The following is a 25,051-nucleotide window of genomic DNA, read 5'->3' on the forward strand; positions in this document are numbered from 1 at the left end:
TGCTTCAAAGATGACTTCGCCATTGGTTCGGGATTTAAGGGGCACTAAGTCAAATAAGTACTCTTGAGGTGACAAAGTGTTGTCTACACCTCGAATGAATGAAACAAGTTGGGAAGTATCAACAAGATCAGTTGTTTCATCTAAAGCTAAAGATAAGTCACAAAATCTTTAATTTTGGTTTTGATTGTGTTCTTAATGTGATCACCAATTGTTTCAATTGACCTACCGACAGTGCGCCTGGATAACTTAATACTCTCGAAATTTTGTGTTTTACTCAGACAGATTAATTTTGCAGCTTTAATCATATATTTCTTTACTGCCTCCCCATCTCTGAACTGTTTTAAATCACGGGCAAGTTCCCAAGAAATTGCAAAACTAGCCAGTAATATTCTGTTTTCTCTACATATTTTATTCTCTTGAATATTCTGGTGTTTCTTAAGGTCACTTAATATTTTTGTACGTTCTCAACCTAAAAACAATTTTCAAAAATTATATTTAGTATACTATGCAAATGTTAAGATCATAAATTTTCTTCGGAAGGAGTACGAAAAAATAACATTTAATTTGTCTTATCTTCTAATTCATCATGTTCTTTATGACATAAGGAGTAATGTCGTTGTACACTGGTGGCCATAATTCTGGAAACTTTTTTTTGTACTGAATTATTATAACATTCAGTATTGATTCACGGATTCATACAATTGAAAATGTTATTCATGACTGATCCGTTAATTTTGGGGTTGTAATAAAGGTATTACAATAAATCCTGAATATTTTAACAATAAATAATCATTACTATGTATTATGTTCTTGTCGTTTAAGATCTAAATATTAATTTCAGATTTCATTATAATTTCCCATTATTTACCGTAATAAAAACTGGTCCATTGTTGATTTTAAGATTATTGTTGATCAGTAGAAGCATTGTTGAGCACTGTTGGCATAAAATATGGACATTATTAGTTGTTTCTATCATTAGTCTGACTTAAGATTTCGTTAGGGTAACACCTGATTGCTTTACAACAAATTTTATTGATCCTTTTATCACAATGGATGCACGAAAGGATTGGAAACGTTCTAGGGCAGTCACACTTCGAGAAGAAGGTTATACATTCAAGGAAATTGCAAGGAAACTTGGTAAAGGTGCTACAGTGTCTGGCGTCCAGAAGGTATGGCAGAAGTACAAATCCACAAAATATTGTAAAACAACACCTAGGACTGGTAGAAAACCTGAGATGTGAGACAGATTTGTCGATTAATAATAATTAATACAGGATATAATGAGAAATAATAATGAAATCTGAAATTAATATTTAGATCTTCCCATAATTAACGGATCAGTCACGAGTAACATTTTCGATTGTATAAATCTGTGAATCAATGCAGATGTTATAATAATTCAATACAAAAACAAGAAGTTTCCAGAATTATGGCCACCAGTGTATATTAAATTTATTAATGCCTAATAGGATTTTCGAGCATAACATACATCGTACATTCTCCCCTTCTAAACAGCAAAAAAAACTCTTCCTCCTATTTCTCATGAAATAATCGTTTTCTAACGCGTACACACTGCTTTGATAGTGCCATTATGCCACCACTGATATTGCTTATGAAACTGATAGAACCTGCCCATGCCTAGGAGCTACATGAGGGAGGAACAAGGACTGTGAAGATGATGTCACTCAGAGCGATAAGCTCTGTGAAGGTCAGTGAGGGACCAATTCTCAAATGAGGCACGGATGCCCATCTATGGGTTAGAGGGCTTGGTATGTAGGCCCAAGAATCTGGGTTCGATTCCCCGGCGCCAGTGCGAATTTTTCTTCTCTAATAACCATTGTTACCATAGCAGATAAATTCTGTAGGACCAAAAATTAATCTTTAGTAGATTCTTCGCCCAACAGTACATAGACTGTGGAATCCCAGCCACCAAGTCACTCAATTGAGTGCGCTCCTTGTACAATGGCAGTTGACTTAATATAATATGTCAACATATATGTCGAACATGGAGTAAGGTTACAAAGGAAAAACACTAGAGGAGGGAGATTCGATCCAATTGAACTTCGGCATAGCTCAGTGGTTAGAGCGTTTGGTACGTAGACCCAAGGGTCTGAGTTCGATCCCTGGCACCGGAGCAAATTTTTCTCCTCTAATAACTATTGTATAAAACAAGTTTTACTCTAATCTCTTTGTGAAGACTGTAGCTTATTGCTTTCTGATTGTTGTGTTGTCATTGATTTTTGTACTTCCTGCTATAATTCTTGCTTTATCTCTTCTTTGTCTCTTTTTTTTTTTCTTTTGTAAGATATTGAGTTCGGAATTTCGGAATAGCTTGTATTTTATTTTTTTACATTTTCCAAAGTTAATAGGTTTCGTTAGCAGCTTGTACTATGTAGTTATTTACTTCTTTGGTTATCTCTCCACAGTTTTTAATGAAGTCTGTGTTTTGAAAACAGAGTGATTCCCTTCTCTCCCCTCCCCCCACGTCTTTATTTTGGTTATAATGACCCAGTGTCCACTTGCTGGATCTTCAGTGACCTGTATTGTGGTTCTGTTATATTTACTAATAGCCTGTCTAGATTTGTAGATTCACCATTGTATAAGGGTTGTTAGCATTGTAGTATAGATCTGAGGGGTTAGAATCTATGAATTGTTCTATTGTTTGTCCTATTTTAATGCGACTTTTATAGCCCATCGTTTTGAATGAGCAATCAGGTCTCCTACAATGGTTTTATTCTCATCTATGTTAATTATGTCTAATTTTTAAGTTTGTATTATTTGAAATTTGATGAACTGTATATAGTAGGCCTATATGTCACAAAGTTGGCGTTTTTTTTTTCTTGAAGGGAGGCACAGTTTTTACAATTTCAGTAGTATCTATTTAATTCATTTCTTTAATATTATCGTATTCTGCAATCATATTTTGACTCCTACTAATATTCTGCTGGCAACTTGTACGTGGTTATATAATGCTTGGATCTTGTAGTTGTTAATTTTATAATTATTTTCTTTCTCTTCCGTTATAATAGTTCTTAATATTATAAATATATCTAATAGAATGTTATGTATCATCCATCGACTTTTTGGCTTGAGAGAATTCTGCATTTCATGTTAGTATTGAGAGATAATCCCAAACAAGATAGAGCCGTTCATTTTAGGATACCTTAAAGATTCAGCCTACTTTTAAATCCAAAGGACCATGTAACAATAATCAACAGTTTAAAATTAACACTTGAATAAAAATAATTATAATAATTATATGTATAATTAATTGCAAAACATATGACAAACAAAATGTTTCATCATTGGGCAGGTACCGTCATGTTGTTGTTGTTGTTTAATAGCTGTCCAAAGACAGATTTGAACCTTACAAACAATACCAAGAAGTCACCACTTATGAGGCAACTAGGCCAGGAGATAATAGGGTAGGATGGCCAGTTCCTTTCACCCTTCATTGAATACATCACAGACTAGCTACATATTACACTAGTCAGACTTCAAATGCATACAAACAGGTATTCTTCCTCTGACACATATCATCAAGTGAGATATACTGTCTGATAATAGATGTGTAGTACATATCAGTCAGAATCTCAATCAGAGGATTATCATCATGTTACAGTTAGCTTTTATTAAAGAAGAGCAAAATACATTAGTTAGCATTGTACAAATGATTGTGTAAAATGCCCAGAGAGTCTTTAAGAACTTGCAAAGCCATATTCTTCAAGTGTTGATGTAAAGTCCAAATCTTCTGAACACTGAAACATTAAAGCTGAAAATTGTTCCACGAGCACCAGAAAGAATTCTCATGACTTCCCAGAATTGAATGCAGTATTTTTCTCCCATGTAAGTGTGCCAGTACTGTAACTCATTTTGCATTATCCAGAGGCCACCTGCATACTATAATGAATATGGAGACAAGTTACTTTGTTCTCCCATGTTTGTAAGAAGTTACATTTTGTATCTGTATAATTTCTTGCAGTCTGCTTATTATCTTCAGAATCTTGTTGTTGATTTACTGTGAGACAGGGTAATGTTCAGTACATTTCTTGGTTTTATTTTCAGCACTGCCCAGCAGCATTCAACCGCAAAGACAAACTTGTAAGGCATTTGCTCATCCATCAGTCAATAAAGAAGTTCAAGTGTCCATTCCGTTCATATTTGGGCTGTCCCAAGGAATTTAATAGGCAAGGTAATTTTGCAGTGTCAACATTTAGCTGTTTGATTGTAGTTCAATGAATCCATTTGAATGGAGCCTGCCAGACTTGAGTTCTGATATTTTCTGAGTTTATTATTGAATCATTTATTTTAGTAAGGGCACAAGAAGTCACATTTTCCCAATTTTACAGAAGACACCATTTTTTTTTTCATTTCTTTATATTGCATCTTGAGAAGGATACTAAAATACACTTTAGACACGAGTTTCAGATTTTTTAAATGAAAAGAGTGGTTTCTTTTGAATTTTTTTTTTTTGTCTTGGACATGTGCTCTTGTTAAACAAAACACAGGAAGAATGAGAGTTCAAAAAGTGGACATATTACAAATCAATGCTTTAATGAATAATAAGTGTAAAAACTAGTGATAAACATGGAAATATGCCTCCTTATTTTCACTTTCGGCATGAAAAACTTTACTCTGCATTACCCTATGTTGTAGTTGGCCAATTCACAAAGGTGTCATAGACAGACAGCCTCTTCACTTACATATTTGAGAACTTTTTTCGTGTCTTCAATTTTTTTTTTTTTTTTTCCATTAATAGGGTTTTTCTTCAAAAGCTCGTTCATTCGGTTATGTGCCCTTTCTCAAATAAACATATTTATCTAACCTCCAAAGCAACAAATGGAGTCGAGTTAGGAATGTGCCCTTTCTAAACTTAATTCTGCTGCCCCAATAGAGTATATTTTTAACAAAACATCAATTTAAAAAAAAAAAAAGTGACTTGTGTCTTTTCTAAAATAAACAACTCAATTGTACAGCATGTGCAAGCCATAAACAGTCTTTATTTCTTTTTCTTGTGCTTTTATGCCACTGTTAATTTTAATTCCTCAGTCTCAAACGGACTGAAATATGGTGTCAGTCAAATGCAGAAGCAAAATTTGCTTTTCACAGCATTAAAGAAGAAACTAAATTGCATAAACTGCATGTCTCACGGAATATTACATGTAAGGACCATGACATAAAACGAAAAGTTAATATTGATACGAAAGATACAGACATACTAAAAGTTCTGCAGTGAAACTCCAGATCTTTAAGAAATAAAATTGAATTATTGAAGCAGGATATTCAAGACTTTGGCAATTGCATAAAAGAATCTTTCTTGATCGAAGGTCTCTGATATGATTAGAAAAGGACCAAGTATCCAGAATTTTTAATTTACGTCTGTAAATGGAGAGAAAATTATTTTAAAAAATTATGAAATTTCAAAATTTTAACTTTTAGTGTCCACTGAATACGTTTTATTTTTTAGTTTCGCAAGTATTTAGTTTATCAAAAAGTGATGGTGTGTTTCGTTAACCATAGTATATAGAACATGCAGTAAAAATTTCCTGTTTCTAGCTTATCAAAATTTTCAATCTTTACACTTTGAACAAGACGAAATATGCTAAAAAAGAAAGTGTGAAAAAACAGATTGTGAAGTTTGCATGCAATTCAAATTCAAGGGTGCAGCAACCATTTAAATATGGTGTAATTTTTGTGCTTCAAAGTGCCATAGAGCACTGAAACGAAAAAAAAAAAACAACTTGTAAAGTTTGCATGGAATTCAAATTCAAGGGTCCAGCAACCTTGAAATATGGTGCAATTTTTATTCTTCGAGTGCCACAGATCACTGAAACTTGCTCAACATATAAATTAAAGATTGGTGATTTATTTTTACGGTAAAAAGAAAGAAAAAAGAAAATACTATTTTTGTCTGAAAATGATCAAAATGTATCATTCTGATGACTTAATTTAGTAAACATCATTAAATGGAATAATGGTCCTTTAATTCAATATGACAGTCCACCTCTGTGGAGTAATGGTTAGCATGCCTGACTGTGAAACGAGCAGGTCTGGGTTCATATCCTGGTTGAGAAGTACATGGTTGAGGTTTTTCTGGGGTTTTCCCCTCAACCCATTAAGAGCAAATGCTGAGTAACTTTCGGTGCTGGACCCTGGACTCATTTCGCTGGCATTATCATCTTGATTCCATTCTACACTAGATACCCATAGTGGTTGATAAAGCGTCAGAAAATAAACTAATAAAAAAAATCAATATAGCAACATAATCTACAAATGTTTACTAAATAATGACAATTTTACTTAATGACAATAAAGTACTTACATATAAGTATGCATGTATAAGATTCACAAGTACATTAATTCATTCTTTGTGCTCTTCTAACATAATTGGATGTTTCTGTGGTAACTTACAATATAAAGAATCAATCTTCTTAATGTATCCAGCTGTTTGCTGACAACATAAAGTCCACTATAGTCTACTGTAGTCTATGCAGTTGTTGTTTTTCACGAGAAATGAGGGGTATTTTAATCGGTGTTCATTATAGATGACTGTTGCTAGTAGCCAGAGTTGGGGTGTAGTCAATATAAGTTATACTGCAGGGCTGTGTCTTCTGCAATTGGTACTGATGATTTTAATTTACTTCTTTTGTGGTTTGTGGATGGACAGTATAGAAGAATGTGTTCCAGATCTTCATCATGATTATTACACCAAAGACAAATAGGATTATCAGAAATGTAAAATCAGTGTAGGTACAATTGAGTGACAGTGTGACCTGTTCTGGCTCTGTGGTAATGTTACAAACTTTCAGGGGTAATGGAGAAGGCCAAAAGATCAATTTTTGATCAGGAACCATTATCCAGAAACATTTCAGTCGAAAGTTATAAACTATAATTTGTTTTATTATTATGATAAATTAATTGTCTTGCAATAATTTTCAAGAATGTTCTATGTTCATCGATTATATTATGTTTTGGCATCCTACTAATATTTCTGATATGCGCATACAGGACTGTCCTAACTTTTTTTCAGCATTAAAAAAAGATGGTTCTTGTGCAAGTAAATACTGTATTACATATCAGAGTTTGGTGTAAATATATACTCACTCTGATTCTAGATATCTTGTGTGGTTTGTTTGCAGTGCTACTTGCTTTTGGCTGTTCTTATTAGTTTTTTGTTTCTTGATATTCTCTGTTAATTCTTGTTGTAGTCTATTTTAATTTTGTCAGTATGGTTGGATGGTCCAGGTAATTATTCCAAGTTATCCAGTTGTAGATTATGTATTTTTTTGTAGGTTTTTAAATCTCTGTATGAACCCTTCTTATGTTTTTTGCAAAGCCTGATTTTGTACTTGCTTAAATTTTTCAAGATTTGATTTGAAAGCTCTAATAATGGTTTCACATCCATACTGAAGGATAGGCCTGATATAGATCTTATAGATGCTATTCATTAGCGATCTAAAGCTTCCCCATTTACATCGTGCAGTCAGTCTGGGTGGCACAGTCGGTAGAATGCTGGCCTTCTGTGCCCAAGGTTGCGAATTTGACAGGCTTATGTCAGTAGATTTACTGGCATGTAAAAGAACTCCTGCAGGACAAAATTCCGGCACACCGGCGATGGCAGTTGTGAGTGTCGTTAAATAAAACATAATTCACAATTTATATCGTGCACATCTTTTTAGAATAGAAAGTCTTCTCTCTGCTTTTCAGTTACTGGTGTTATAAGATGTTTCTGTGGTAGTTTTGATAAAAACAATCACTTCTAGATATTTAAATACTGTGTTTGGGCTATGTTTTGGTTGTTTAATTTGAGAATGATTGATGTAGCTGATGATTCAAGAGTCAGAGTGGACAGCTGGTATTTTGTTTTGTCAACATTGATCTGCTTATATTACAATATATTACGATGTACCGAAGTACATATTATGATATTTCAGTGCAGAAATTCTGCTTCATCATAATGATGATGGAAGAGTGGGACAGAGAAAAATTATCTCCGACACCGGGATTTGAACCCGGGTTTTCAGCTCTACATGCTGATGTTCTATCCACTAAGCCACACTGGATTCCCATCCCGATGTCGGATCGAATCCTCTCAGTTTAAGTTCCACCTCTTGGGTTCCCTCTAGTGGCCTACCCTCATGCACTGCATCATAGATGTATGACAGTTGGCACAATGTCTACACATGTGCAGAGGTGCACTCGTTATGAGTGACTAAGTGTCAGGGATCCGACGGAATAATCGCCGTCTTAAATCACAAAGTGATTATTTTTCCGCATATCATATATCACGATGTACCAAAGTACATATGATATTTCAGTGCAGTAATTCTGGAGCTGTCATAAATCACAAAGTGATTATTTTTCCGCATATCATATATACGATGTACCAAAGTACATATGATTCTGTCGGATCCTGGCCACTTACACTCTTAACAAGTGCACCTCTGCACATGTGTGGACATTGTCTATGGTCTATGGCGAGTCCTTGGCATCAACCCCTTTGATTTGATTACCCCCCTTGATTTGATTACCTGGTTGGGTTTTTCCGAGGTTTTCCCCAACCAAAAGGCAAATGCCGGGTAATATTTTGGCGAATCCTCGGACGTCACCTCATCTCAATACATCTCGCCAAAATATTGTAAAAAATTGCACAAAATTGTAAAAATTGTAGAAAATTACTAGATTTTGACTTGTTCCACATCTTAAAGCTTCATTGCTCATGTAAGATTTATGGAATTAAATAAATGAATGAATGAATGAATGAATGAATGAATGAGATGAATGAATTGTGCCAACTGTCATGCATCTATGACGCAGTGCGTGAGGGTAGGCCACTAGAGGGAACCCAAGAGGTGGAACTTAAACTGAGAGGATTCGATCTGACATCGGGATGGGAATCCATTGTGACTTAGTGGATAGAGCATCAGCACGTAGAGCTGAAAATCCGGGTTCAAATCCCGGTGCCAGAGAGAATTTGTCTCTGTTCCACTCTTGTATCATCATTGATCTGCTTGTCGTTCTCATGACACCATTCAGATAACCTGCATAGTGCACAGTGCAGTGTTCATTTGGCTGGAAAGTTGAGCATGATTTTTTTAGTTTTGCTGAAGTCCTAATTACAAAGTCATCTGCAAATAGTGCTGATTTGATGTGCTGTTTTAATTTAGCTGATCAGTATTGTTAGTTTGAATAGAGTTGTACTAAACACAGTTCCCTGGTTAGGCCTTTTCTTGACTTTTTTTAACTTCGATGTTATTAGATTGTTCAAATGAAACCCTGCCATCGCTAATAGATAGAAATTAAAGTAATTGATGAATACTCACCACGGTTGTTAACACCACTTTCACTGTGACATTAGGTACAGATACTGCGGGCTAGAAGTGAACCATTGTTTAGTAGCATTTTACACTGTTTTGACTAATGGAATTGTGGTTCCCTTCAGGCTTTTCTTCAAATCTCCAAAAATATGGAAATTGCATGCAGAGCAAGGCTGGGCTGTAAGATGAATGTAGTAGTGTTTCCTAGCAAAACTTTTGCAACTCATCCTCTATTAATCTGGTAATGTGAGCTCAAGCATTGTCATAGATTGAAATAACTGTTCATGTCAAAAGGCCTGGGCATTTATTCTTGATGTTATGTATAAGGTTCCCGAGAGTGCTTGTGTAGCGTTAGGCATTGATCTTTTAAAAAATTCCACTAGCAGTGGACCTCGATTACCGAAAAATAAAAAAGATAACGTCTTTCTCTGCATTCCCTCGCAAATGGAGGTTTTTAGGACGAGGGGATCCATTGTGTTTCCATTCCATTCCAGACTGATGGGAGTATGGCTCAAAATGATGGCACTAGGACTCATCATTTGTCACAGTGTGGTGCAAGCACTGATCACATTCCTCTTATCATGTGAGATTGTGTTGGCAGATTCTCATACATTTGGCTTTCTTCTTAGCAGTTAAAGAATGTGGCACCTACTGTGCATAAACTTTGCAATACTGCAGATATTAGTAGAGAATTTTATGCATGCTTTTCTAGCTGGTATTCAGTAATAAACTAAGTTCACTTATTGTTATTCTCCTATTGTCTCACAAAAGAGCATCGACATGTTGAATTGAATTTGGTGAGATTGCCTTAAGCACTTGTCCTGGGATTGTCCTGTAGAGATGTTTTGCTGAAATGAAACTGCACACACCAATCCTTTACAGCTGATTTCATTAGGCATATCTCTCATATACTGCAACCATCCGTACAAATGAAACCAAATGACCTGGAAAAGTACTAAAACTTGCCCAGACATGTTCAAACATTTTTAACAAGAGCCAGAACAGGTCACATTGTCACACAATTGTACCTACACCAATTTTACGTTTCTGATACTCTTACTTGTCTGTAGTGTAATAATCATGATGAAGATCTGGAACATATTCTTCTATACCAGCGTTGTCAGACAGAGACTAAACAGAGCGGAGCACTCCACTATGACTCGTTGTGTGCTCTGGTGTTTCCACAGACATAAGCAAGTTCACGCTCCGACTGCACTCTCTAGCTCCACAACCGGTTTTGGAGCTTGCAACTCTGACACTACTGTTCTATACTGTCCATCCATAATCCACAAAAGAAGTAAATTAAAATCATCAGTACCAGTTGCAGAAGACACAGCTCTGCAGTATATATTGACTACACCCTAACTCTGGCTACTAGCAACAGGCATTTATAATGAACACTGATCAAAATACTCCTCATTTCTCATGAAAAACAGAAACTGAATAGACTATGTGGACTATAATGGACTTTATGTTGTCAGCAAACAGCTGGATACATTAAAAAGATTGATTGATTCTGCAACCATTCTGCAACTTGGCAGATATGCACTTCTGTCACAGTATCAGTTTTATAGCAGAGCAGTTTTATTGCATTTGATGATATGAAAAGAGCTATTGTTTCACCAGCTATTCCCATTCTTTTATATGAGTATATGCAGGGAGCATGTCCAGTTACTTTTGTTCTAACAAAAAACAATATTACTTAACATAATCAGTCGTCATGTCAGAAAATGAATATGTTATATACCGTATTTGCAGTATGCATTTAGATATTTATAACTAGGTGAGAGAGTTTGAGTATATTTCAAATTCTAAGTATCCAATACCTCTTGAAGTTTGCTAAGTACACTATGCCACAAAGGTAACTTACATTCGTCATTTATGTTTATGATATATTATATAAGGATGTGTGTGTACGTGCATGCACGCATGGGTCGTGTGTGCGCACGCGCAACATAAAAGACTCTGTCTAATTTTCTGAAAAGTTTATTTTTGTGACTTGATTCCCTTGTGCTCTGAGCGCCCCATATGCAACAAAAAAAATAAGGATCAGTGTAACAATTTTTAATACAAGTTACTTTTCTTACTGCAGATAAACTGAAGTTACACATTCTGACTCATAGTTCTGTTCGTCCATCACTACAGTGCAGGATATGTAACAAAACATTCCAGCGGCAGACACAGCTACGTCAGCATGACAGAACACATCACCATGTAGCACCTTATATCTGTCAGAGCTGTGGTATGGTATGTATTTACACCTTTATACCTGAACTTCGCTATATTCTAAATTCATTGTCCATATTAATAATAATAATAATAATAATAATAATAATAATTTTATTATCATCATCATCATCATCTTTATTAGGAAAGATTGGAGAAAGCTGGGTTTGCAGTTTCTGCCCTTGGGCAGAACACTAAATGATGAATTGTATTTGTGGTCGCAGTCATTGTTTTCGTCACAATATTTTTGCCATTAAAGCTTATTTGGTTGATTTCAGCAATCATAATTAAGAACTTTCCACAAACGATATCAAATGTTTTATGGTTGTGTGTGTCAGCCTGGTTGACACAGTTGGTATAGCGCTGGCCTTCTATGCCCAAGGTTGCTGGTTTGATCCTGGCCGGGTTGATGGTATTTAAGTGTGCTTAAATGCGACAGGCTCATGTCAGTAGATTTACTGGCATGTAAAAGAACTCCTGCGGGACAAAATTCCGGCACACCGGTGATGCTGATATAACCTTGGCAATTGCGAGCATCATTAAATTTTATTGGTTCACTTCGAATACTAGCTAGTGTCTGAGAACTGCTCACTTTTATGATTCTTTACAAATCACCTTGTGGGTACTGCATTTGTTACCATGTTTTAACCATGACAACTCTTTTTAGTTCTTTTTAGCATTCTGATTATTGTATTGTATTTTTGTTTTGTGAAGAATTTTAGATAAGGGCGCAAATAGCCATAGTAGCTGATGCGCCCTTTTTAAACTCCATTAACTAACATTTATGGTTGTGACGCGTTATTTTGATTCCTAAAACTTTTTTTTTTTTCGTAAAATTAATTTTGTACAATTTTAACAATGCTCAAGAAACTGTTTCATTTGGAGGTTTGGTTGGTTATGGTTCATTGCAAACAACCTCACATGGTGGTATGTCCAGAAAATGACGAAAATCAAAATTTGCTTTTGAAATGAAGACCTGAATATCTAAACATCCCCATTTCTCTTCATTACTTTCAAATTGTTTTCAGATCTGTGTGACTCCCAGAATGACAGTTTTGCAATTATAGTAGAATCCCCCTTAACCGGCAATAAAGGGACCAGGCTAGTTCCAGATACGAGCTTTTGCTGGATAGTTCGTATTTCATGTTGCCAAATGTTGAAACTGCAGTGATGTGAAGCTAATTTCTCTACCACTTGCTCATAACTGAATAAACATAAATACTGTGTGGATTTTCTTTATTAGAAAACATCACACAACACAAATAATTCATTCATTCTAGGTTCGAATATTCACTGAAAATGAAAGTTCGTGTGAACTTCCTAATATGGCAACACTGATGGCCCTAACATAACTAAATAAACATAATAGCTGTGTGGATTTTCTTTATTAAAACACATCACACAACACAAATAATACACTAATTTTAGATTAGAATATTCACTGAAAAAGAAAGTTTGTGCGAACTTCCTAATATGACAAAACTGATGGCAATGTGGCAGATTTAAACTTTTTCTTTTTTTCTTTTGGCCCAGCTTAAAGTGCCGTTGTTTTGGTTTGCTGGTCACGAGGGATTTTACTGTCTGGCTATGCTTATTGTTATCTAGAAGATTCTACAGTTAAAAAAAAAAAAAAAAAGAATTAAACATTTTTCCCCTATTCATAGTCATATGTAGCTATATGGCTTCAGATTGCATATTTGGTATATTGATAAAAGAACTGAGGAAATATGTAGGCCTATCTATCATTCTGCCATTCATATATTATGAAAATATGGGGAAATAAAGCTTTTGGGAAAAGATTGATAAACATAATAGGGATGAGATAAAATCCATGACGAGAAATATTATATATGTATCAGTATGTGAAACCTTTAAGAATCATGTCAGACCAACTGTACAAAATTCACATTATGCTTCTCGATTAGAATTTGACGTGCTTAAGATGAGTGCTTCTGTAATGTCTAAAGCATTCGAACTTCCATCACTGAAACATGTAAACAAAAAGAATGCCAATGAAGCGAGAAAGTTGATGAGTTATTTTCTGGGTAATTCGGAAAAGAGTAAAGAAATCTATGGTAAAGTTTTACAGAAATTTACATTTTTAACTGCTGTAATGACGTATTGACCCCTTTTTTTTTTTCTTTTGAGATTTTATGTATACAACTTTTAACAATTGTGCGTCTTTAATTAAACAAAAAGAATTTATCAATGATTACTGATGAAAGAGTATTAGGTCTATGTATGCCAGTATATTTTTTTTCTGGATGTTAGGATAAAAGAATTGGGGTGCATAATATATTTGATGGTGTATTATATTCAAGTAAATACGATATTTGTGAATACCTGGACAAGGAATTCCCACAAAGATAGATTGAAACCAAGAAACCAATAAGATGGCTCTGACATCATTAGATTTATTTTTTGGGGATACTTAAAATCAGAGGTCTATAATACACAGTCAGAATATGTAGAGAATCTGCAAAACAAGATTTTGGAGACATACAGACATATTTCTTCCCAGTACTGCGTAATGTCACAAGAGTACACACAAAAAATAATTTGAAAGTTGCATTGCAGAAGAGGGGAAGAAATTTGAATATTTATATTGAAATTTGCCTTATATATCATTTGAATCATGATTAAGAGTATAACTAATTTATAGAATGAAATATAGGGTGCCCCATTTTAAAAACATAACTTTTCGGTTTTACAAATGTCTGTAAAACACCATATAACTGTCAACTACTCCAACCGGTAGGCTTTTGTCAACCCTAAAATTATTTTTAGATGCCCTAAAATACTCTAGTTATGGGAGTGTCCCAAAGGCTATAGAATACCCCAGTTAATTGCAAGGAATCTGTGCAAACTAATCAACTTTGTTGGGGTTAGTACATGGAAAAATGTATGATGTACTGTATGATCTGCTAGTTGTCCTTCTCTGGACTGTAATAATATCTAAAGAGGTTAACAAGTTGGACTCTTTCTGCGAAGCTGAGTAAGTTCAGGCATGAGTTCTAATCCCACTCAGGCTGATTATCTGGTTTCCCCAATTGTAAAGCAAATATCAGATAGTTCCGGAAGAAATCCTAGGACTCCTCTTATTGTGACAAATTTCACTGACCCTAAATAACTATGCTGTTGATACATTATCATTAAGTAACCAATGAAAAATAGTAACTAAATCCTTAAACAAAGACGTGGAGTTAAGAAATTCACATATCTTTTTATTACTTTATCTTAATGCATTCTATAAAGAAGTATTTTATGCTTTTTTGTTTGACTGAAATTACACGTTTTCAGCATACCTGATTTTGAAGAGGTGGTTTTTGCATGACACCTGTCTGTGTAGAGCAGTTTCTCCTAACTATTGGAAGGTTTTTGTTAATATTCAGAATCTACAATTCAATTTATTCGGAATAATACCTATGAAATATAATAATTTTAGTAAGAGCTTAATGGTTGTTCATTTGAAATCAACTCACAATTACAGTTTACTTCAAATAAAAGTCGGCGATTTTCTTCGTAGTTTTTTTTTTTTTTTTTTTTTTTTTTTTTTTTTTTTTTTTTGGTATTACATAGAACAGCGTTTCTCAAACTAGTGTCCGTGGACCACCTGTGGTCCTTCAAAAAAGACAGAAGAAAAAATAAAATTTGAACAAATTGCGTATCACACTATAGCTGAAAATCTCAAACTTCGTAAATTACACATGCAATTGCCTTTTACTTTTTCTTCCAGTACTAATATTTTATGAAATTTCTTACCCTACCCATCTACCAGTTCCCACTCTACTCTCAACAACAAAAGACGGATTTAAAGCACTATGAATGTGGCATTTCTGACCATCTTTTTCCTGGATACTGGTGCTGAGCCTGTAACCCAGCCAGGGATAACCTGAATTCATAACAGAGGACCAAAGTACCGAACCTTTTCATGTATTGATGACTATCTTAATAGTTTTGCAGACATCCAGTCTGCACATTGAAATGGGCACGTACTATATGTCGTACACCAATAATAGAACTTGCCAAATTGCATCTTTACTTGTTGAAAATCGGGCATGTTTCTGCATTAATTTTTTTATTTGTTTTTCCAGATGACGACATAAAAAATTTTAGACTCTGCCTATTTAAAAATCCTAAAGGTTTACTTTTTACACTTGCATGTTTCATCTCTAAGTGTCGTTTCAATTTTGCAGCTTTCATACACTCATTTGAAAGCACTTCGTAACGAACAACGCACTGAGATTTTGGTTCACTCTCATTGCCACTCCAAGCAAATCCAAGTTCCAAATAACTCTTGTCATATTTACGGAAGTATTATTTTCTTTGAATAGCTACTACTAGGACTAGATATTTCTTTAATGGCACTATAATTAATATATTTCTTCACACACAGCTTCTGAACTATTAGCACTGCCTAAATGAAGTATATCATCATGTTCCTTTCTTTTTAAAGCTCTGGATCGAAGCCAGTTTTCCATTATTTATAAGGGCACTATTTAACTGAGACATAGACAACTACTAGTGTGTACCATATATGAAGGGTTTCAAACAACTAACTGCTAACAGGCAAGCGATGAATCAACAATGTACAGAACTTGTAATAAGTTACTTGTGATTGGCTACAAGAAATATAATTACAAAAGTATTATAATTAATTAATTCTATTTTAAAATATAAGTATACTTGTATTAAAATACTAGCTGTACCCGTGCGCTCCACTGCACTTATTAAAAAGAAATATAAAGTAATTACATAATTAAAATAGAACATTGGGTCCAGGGAACATTCGTGTTTGATGGAAGAATAAATCGTTTAATATGCTACTTAATTTAAATTGTATTTAAATAATTAAAATGCTATCATATTGGTCCAGAGACCACTCATTTGGTGCAAATATAATTCGTTTAGCATTTTTCTAAATTAGTCTTGAATGCATCCTTTAATAAATCACTCCAAATTAATAGAGTTGATTGTGTACGAAGATCATTTTTATGTTAACCTTACTGTGCATCTTTTTTTTTTTTTTTTTTTGTTAAATTTATTTTATTCACGCCTCAAAATCTGTGGTCATGTTGCGTGTTTAGAATGTGTGGGTATATCAGTAGGCTGTTTTTACTCTTGTTGAGTTCCTTTTTATGTGGACCAAATAAAGTTGCAATAATCAAGTTATACAATATTTCGCAGAATATCAAGTTTTCTGTGCGTACAGATTTCTTTTCATCTTACCTTAGTCCTCATTTGTAGCATTACATCCATCTAGAGAAACTACAAATTTCAAATAGTGAAGGTTAATTAGCTTCTGAGATTACTTCATACAAATACACAAAATATTCTCTGTATATTGATATTGACAAACGTCAAGGCCGCCTTAAATAGACAGTCATATTTTGTTTTGATTTCATTGTAGCCATCGTCGTCGCTCCTGCAATAACTCCTATGTCATATATCAATTTTCAGATTTTTGATCTATTAAATAACTTAAATAGTGATGCAGCAAATAATACAATCTACTATATATAACTTAATTATATTTCTTTCTTTCGAAAATGTAAGAATTCACGATCTCTTATGCACTACTGCCATAGAATGAATAAATTTGTTTTTCTTCCTACTAAAAATTTAATATTTTGCACATAGAAGTTACGGAACAACGACGCTATAATCTGAGGTGGCAGTGGAAATGTATTGTAGTGTTATTTTAAAACTCTTGTATATCCTTAAATATCAGTCCTATCAAAATTTTGCCTGGGATAAAACTTATCGGAAATCATCTTTAAAGAAACTTTTGTTATGCAACACTTTTTCACAAAAATTAATAATAAGTGAGATATTTCGGTTTGTTTAATTCAGGCCCCCTTATAACCCCCCTTTTAAATAAAGTATTTTGAATGCCATGTAGCCTAAAATCTAAGTTACAACGAACTTAATTTATGTTCCAATTTTCATCGAAATCCGTTCAGCCATTATCACGTGAAAAGGTAACAAACATCCAGACAGACTGACAGACAGACAGACTACAAACAAAAATTTCAAAAAAGCGATTTTCGGTTTCAGGGTGGTTAATTATATATGTTAGGACCAATTATTTTTGGAAAATCGAAAATTACCAGAAAAATTTTGGCTACAGATTTATTATTAATATAGATTCTACAGAAATGATAAATTTGCTTTCTAAGGGAACAAGAGTAAGGTGGTCCGCAGAACTGTTCTGACTTAAAAATGTGGTCCCCATTTCAAAAAAGTTTGAGAAACGCTGACATAGAATAATCTGACAAATAAAATGGTTTAGTATCGAAGGGAATGTGATGTTCTTCAGAGAAATTAATTATTAGTTACAAAATTAGTTTCTAGTCTTGCTTGTAATTTTGCATCTGAAGTTACATTCAGCACAGAAGACTAGGTAATGAACAAGTACCAAAAAGAGTTGCACATTCTTGAAGGATTAACATTCACTACTTCTGAGCTCTCCTTAGTGTGCATGGGTAGATGTCGACAGAAGCAATTGAGTGGTCTGATTTCACATTACTATAGGTTTCACAAAGAAAGTACTTAGAATCTTATTATAAACTACTTTTTAGTATGGATTTTCCCTTATAAAAAATTAATGTTAAAAAGTACGGTATTTTTTAGACATAGCTATAGCAGATGAATTTGTACAAAATTAACAACATACCTCTATTTAAACAATAAAGTTTATAAACGAAGTTAAATATCTTACGTTTTGAGATTATGAAGAATGCTTTTTTTTATGAAATCCAAAAATAAAAGTTATCTTCTTATTTGAATGCATAGGAAATTATTAAATTTATGTATGCTTTTTGAGTGGTAATTCAAGTAAAGAAATTATAATCCTACAGTCATAAGTCATTACTTTTGCTGTGCAATTTTGTACTACAGCTGCAAAAGTGTATGTCATATTTACTCAAGCCAAAAGTGTATGCAGCACACTACTTTTTGTTCTGTTCATTCTGAAAGCTGCAGAAGTTGCAAATTTGGTCATGCACAAGGCACTAAGTTTGCTTATCACAATGCAACTGTAGCTTTGTATCTCTCAGTAGATCCTTAAATTAATTTTATGGTTTGGTTCATGAATAGGTGGCGGATTTCTGTGACCTAAAAGTTAGTATTACAACTTAATATAGTTCAAGATCAGCAAACATTTCCTATGTCTCAGGCCACTCGGTACCTTGTTATGGTCTGATGAACAATGACTCTGAAAAATATTCACTATTTCCCTGACAGTGAATGTAAACAAAACAGGAATTATATTACAATACATTCCCTGCATGTAACAAAATCTGTGGTGTACAGTTTACATTGAAAATAATTATGTTCAGGTTGCAGAAGGATAGTGAAATACATTCCAACTATAACTCCTCCTACCTAAATCCCAACCTCACCTTCACATGGTGCAACCTGTTCACAAACAGACGATGCTTTGGGGACCAGTCACAGCAGTATAACTGTTCCAATACATATAGAGGAAATGCCATATTAACACCTGTCCAGAATTTTAATAAGAAATGTAAAAAAGAAGGAATTTTACAATTTTCTACTTGGAATGTTAAAAAATTATCATATAAAGACGATCACCTTGATGATATTTTAGCAAAAGTATGAAAATTGCAGCAATCAGTGAAACAAAAAGAAAACAAAAAGGTTTAAAAGAAACAGACAATTATAATAGTCAGGACCTAGACAAATGATGATGGTGATGGTGATGGTGATGATGATGATATGTATCAAGAAGAAGGAGAAATTTGTAAGACCACGAAAATGCTGGCATGAAACTGTAACAGATCCACTAGGATCTAACATGTGAAGGACATGATGATGATGATGATGATGATGATTATTATTATTATTATTATTATTATTATTATTATTATTATTATTATTATTATTATTTGAAATACCACATGTTTAACAACAAAGGCTTACTTATATTCTTTATTAGACACAACTAATGTTATATACTTAGTGTTGTTTTTATTTAACTTTTAGGTCAGAAAAATCCACCCCTATTCCTGATACTAAAAAAAAAAAAGTTTTGTAATCACAAATTGTGAGTAGCAGCTCGCTTATCAGCTGCTTTAATTTATAGAACAGAGAACATTACATCAAATCACAAAATGAGAAAGATAGTGGAGTCAAAGAATAAAAAATGGGAAACAACGCGAAAAACTTCTAATTCTTCACAAGCACTTTGTGTGTTCAGTGAACTCCATTATTTTTTTAATATTTTGTACTGTTCCAATTAGTAGACCCACTCAATTTTGACATCTTTATTAGGAATTTGTCGAAATAACGACAATATACTTCAATAATATGCACAATATATCTGCAGCATTACTCTCGTAAGAAACTACCCTACATGAAATTGTGCTACTGTGTGTTAAAATAATTTTTAGCATCATACATACTCATGTACATTGTAAATTTAGGAATTGCTGCTTATCATCCCGAATCATGTAAAGTGAAGTGGGTAGGCATTAGACACACACACTTATGTCAGATATTAAACTGTTGCAATAAACAAAAAACATACCAGTAATGAGAAAGTATGTATCATCTTGCTATGTGAATGATTCTCTTGCAGGGCTTCAAAAAGAAAGTGTCATTAGCAGCACATGAGTGTGACACTTTGCATGACCAAGTGGAAGAAAGTGAGGTTCCACAGGAAGGAAATGTGCGACGTTCCCATGTTCAGCCCAGACTACAGGTGGCACGGAGAGGTATCAGGAGGCCAAAATTGAGATTGCGAAATAAAAGAGACCTGAAAGATGGGGATAATAACAGTGGTGACAACAAAGTGGGGGACAATGTTCCCACGATAGAGATCATTGTGATGCCTGTTCCAGTCTCACTAGAGCAACATTCTGGTACAGTTGGTGGCACCAATAGTGATGGAGGCATTAGCAGTGTCAATGGTGATGCAGGTGAGAGAGCAGGTGTGTACCATGTGGTATTTCCTGCTGATTCAAAAATGCAGACAATGTTTAGTGCAAGGGATGAAATGATCCTGAATCAGTGCACCCAACAAGACCAAGAAGTTCCAGTAGCTTCCACAACACTTTGATAAAGGTAGTGTTTTTATAAAGTGGCTGTGTCCTTAGTTTTAGATTTTGGTCTTGATAATTTTGCGGACTACATTTTCAGTCCATAATGTTAATGTGGCCAATATTACTATTACCATTGAATTAAAATGGAGGTGCCTGCATTTTTTACCACATTCTTCCTACTACATCTCACTGATATAACTAGAATGACTAAATTTAATTGTTAAATTGTTTTTATATTAACGTGTTGGGAGATAAATAGTGTCGACAGTTATTATAAGAAACCATTTTTGTTATGGCGATAAGTTGGGAATTCATGCAGTTAATTTCGCATAAAATGCCAGTGTATAATTTATTGTATTAATGTGTGTAATGGTCACACATATTTACAAATTTCATGAATTCATGCATTAATTCTCATCATGGTACATAAAATGAATCTTAAATACACAATATGGTGCTTTTTTTAGTCTATTTGCTACTGTAAGTATTTATGACATAAAAACTATGTTACAATTTCTTAAAATATTATATAAATATTACAATTGAAACAAAGAAAATGTTTCCATCAATGTTGATAAATTTGAAAGCGACATTCAGATATTTGGCTTTTATCTTCATCATTAGAGTTAAGTAACTATTTTCTAGTTACCAGTACACTATTTATTTCAGTTGCCATGTCAACTTCTAAAAATATTGTCGTCTAATGAAGCTAAATTTAATCTTAATATTAATCAACAAAAAAATGGCTTGTGTTATAAGTAACTGGAGTTTCTTGAAGAAATGTTATTTAACAATAAAGATATTTTTATTTTGAGCTTCAGAATGTCTTCCAGTCAGTTGCAATAGTAATCTGTAATAGTCCAACGAAGTATGAAAGTTTGATGACTATGGTTAGTGTCTTATCTCCTAGTTCTACAATGAAGTAGTTGTATGTTTCGCATTTCAATATTCCTTTACATTATTTTCGCTTATTGTTGAGAGTTTCACGAGTGTGTGGGTGTGTTTGTGTGTAGTGCATGTATGTATGCTTTCATAGGGACAAATTCAGGAGGTGATTCCTTGTCCTATGAATATATGTCCTGAAATGCATTTGTTCTGAGATAGATGGTAACATTGCTGTTCACGACATCAGTTCCTATGATTGTATCTGTGAAAGTGAGTCTACACAGCATTTTGTGTGTCTGTATCATTAGTTGTATGATGAGGTATGTCACTGATGGATAATGAAACTCTTGCTCTGTGGTACACTTTGCCGTTGTCTGAACAGCATCTTGACAGATGGATCATTTGAGGGGGTTCTGTTGCATGGCCTTGATTTTTACTTGTTTGTACACTGAGCCAGTTTTAGACGTGCCAACTCTAGAACTTGTGCATGGCACCTTTAATGCTGTTCAGATCAGATACAGGCCAAAACATTCGAAAGGATGCATCAGTCCATGATGTGAAGTGTAGTTGCTTGCATTGAGAATCATGCGAGACACTTTGAGCATCTGCTGTGACTCGACCAGAGATATTTTTATTCATTTATCTAAGCGGTAACAGCTCCCTGTATTAACAGGCTGCCATAAAGACAGAGCATATTGTACAATAGGCAGTTGAAAGTATAAATAATATACATATGTTGAAGTTTAATGGAGTCTTACAACAATGACAAGAAATGACTAAATAAATAATTAGGTACTAATTAATAATTTGAAGATCACTGTTGACCGTAGAGATGGTTTCAGAGTATAAATATTGATCCTCTCAGAGCTGCAAGAATGATGTCATCAATTGCCTTCCTCTGTAGGCCGAAACGTTGTCAGGTCTGGAAGAAGAAACCGGGAATAGTTCCACGCGCTCCAGTCATAAGGCCTATTATTTCAATTTGTTGTAGACTGTATTTGTCCATGAAATATGGAACGGTACGTACATATATGTCGTTTTTTTTTCCCTATTTACATCTTCAGGTTGGCTCTTTTGTTTTTCAAATTTAACGGTGGGATCGATGATGTAGCCATTGTTGTTATTGGGTGGGATGTCAGTCATGTCTATTCTTCTTGTACTGCCATTTTCTGCCAGTCCATGAACTTCTTCGAACACTTGAAAATTTATTGATCTAAACTGTTCGGCGATTATCGAACGAATTCTATGGTGTCATGAGTTACGGAGTACTTCACCATGCGGACAAGAGCCCAGGACATGTGCAAGTGTTTCTGGCTCTCTGTGTCATCGCCGACAAAGGATGTTGTCCCGAGTCCTGCCCGGAAGGGAACGTACGGAAGACACATGTGCAGTCATTTTAATAGCTTCGCACCACTCGCTAGAGGTTAGGCCTTCATGATGTATCAAGGAATTCGTCGGAGTAAACTCGCTGTATAGCTCTACGCCAAGACCTTTCTGAGGTAGGTTAGCCCACGCCTCTAATTCCTTTTCTCGCAGTTTTTCCCTCATACGTCGAGCGTCACACAAACTGGTTCGTGGGTCTTTAATTATGTCGGATGTCTCGGTTTTTCATCTTAAATTCTCTATTGTGAGTTAATTGTGCATTTCTGGACATAAGTTCATAGGATCAGGAATCACCTTTCGAAGTTTGTCTGTTCCCATATTTTGAAGCATATACAGTGTATCTGTATGCTTGCATGTGTTGCAATATAACCTTATTGCGTAAAAAGTTTAAATTTTGAAGTGAATCATCTAAGATAATTATAAATGAAATTTGGATCATGTAGAAGTATGTTCCGTTTAGAATTTCACGTATATTCAGCAGCGTTAATTTTAAAGTATTTCTTCTCAAATTTATCGCAGATGTTACTGATGTAGGAGAGATTTTCCTTTCTACTTATTTTATTTCTCATTTTGGCAATTCATCTCAGTCTTATTTTGATAACAAAGATATGTGCATTCTTTGAAATGTTTTCCTCTTCCTTCCTCACAGTCTCAGCAATGACTATAATCTTATGGAAAATTCAAACAATGACGAGAGGAATGAAGAGCACTTCTTTTCATTTTGTGATGTTTGATTTTAACTAGTTTATATGTTTATTTTCATTGCCATAATCAGTATTATATTCTTGAACACGTTACACCAATTTTTTTATATTGTTAACAATTCGTTGATTTTCTCTTCATTCTTTCTTAAGTGTATAACAATTATAATTTTAGTTTAGTTCCGTGGTTTGTAGATTTCATTTCCACAAGAATGAATATGATACTTCTTATTTTTTCATATAAAAGTTTTACCTTGAAAGAATAAATTGTCATCCACAAAACATAGCTGTTAAATAGTTTAACCCAGGCCTGCACAAGGTTTGCGCTCTCCGAGCCAGCTCACAGCTCATGAGCAGAATGCAGGTATTAGCTGTGCTCTGTATAAGGGTGGACTGGAAAAAGGGGTGGATCTCGTACAAAATATACACAAAAGGAAATACAGTACTAGTAACAGTGTTTATGAAATGAATTCCTGCTCAGTGTTTGCAAAACTATCTTGGACTATTATTACTTAATAAAGAAATATTTATTTTACAGAAGTAATAGAAATTCTATAGCTACTTAAATGTACAATATCATTTTGTTATATTTTTGTTTATCAGTACATCAAAATGAGGTTTTATGCTGTTGGCAGCTAAAAGGAACAGTAGCCTACTCATCATAATGAAACATCAGTTACAGATGTTCGATGTCTGCCTTTATTAAAGTTGATTATAGAAAACAGTTGCTCACAAATATAAATGTTGAGCCAAACATAGCAATCATTTTCACAGCCAGCCTGTGTAGTCGTAGTTATTATTGCTAATGTTTAGTCTTGTAAAACTCAACCAGTCTAGTAGTATTATTCAAACGATCTTCAGCCCTTAGGTCACATTGAAGATCAATAAATTCGAGCTGTAAATTGTTAAATGTTACGTTCAGTCTTTTAGATTCCTCCATACTATACTATAGCAGTAGGTAAGCAACGTGAAACAGTTACTGAGAATAGGCCTACACACTGCACTCCACTAGATAACTGAGTGTTCGTTTCCCTTTCCTCTACCTATAGCAAGTCTGTCATTCTGACGTATCTTCCTCTCTGTTTTGGCGAGCGGTAAACACCGATCTCCCGCTCCGAAGGAGCGCTGTTTGTGCAGGCCTGGTTTAATCCCTAAAAGCCTGAATTATATATATATATATATATATATTTTTTTTTTTTTATCCCCCCCGCTGTAGTTAAGTTACATGCATGTAGTAGGACCCAACAATATGATTTCATTTCATTGGCAAAACCTGGACGTGAAAATACAGGCTGTAAGCATATTGTAAAACTAATATAAATACTACATTGTCATTATCATGAAAATGAAAATTATAGTCACTGTAGCTGAACTTACATCTTATTACGTTTTTCCAGCTCCAATTATGGAGCTGATCTATGAAATACAAACATATATGTTAAAAGATGAAATACTGGCAATCTCTCTGAAAATT

The 25,051-nt window shown here is 34.2% G+C and overlaps 1 protein-coding gene across 1 annotated transcript in view; it reads left to right on the top strand.

Moving 5' to 3' along the window:
• Nucleotides 1–24,695, top strand: part of LOC138705778 (zinc finger protein 341-like) — a 149,641-nt gene extending 124,946 nt beyond the window's left edge. The window contains exons 10-12 of the mRNA XM_069834412.1: nt 4,066–4,192; nt 11,410–11,564; nt 20,146–24,695. Of these exons, the coding sequence (XP_069690513.1) occupies nt 4,066–4,192; nt 11,410–11,564; nt 20,146–20,625 (762 nt within the window). The 3' untranslated portion in view covers nt 20,626–24,695. The remainder of the gene's footprint in view (nt 1–4,065; nt 4,193–11,409; nt 11,565–20,145) is intronic.
• Nucleotides 24,696–25,051: the final 356 nt, after the last annotated feature.

The sequence above is a fragment of the Periplaneta americana genome, chromosome 9 (assembly GCF_040183065.1).
Source record: "Periplaneta americana isolate PAMFEO1 chromosome 9, P.americana_PAMFEO1_priV1, whole genome shotgun sequence".
Classification (NCBI taxonomy): domain Eukaryota; kingdom Metazoa; phylum Arthropoda; class Insecta; order Blattodea; family Blattidae; genus Periplaneta; species Periplaneta americana.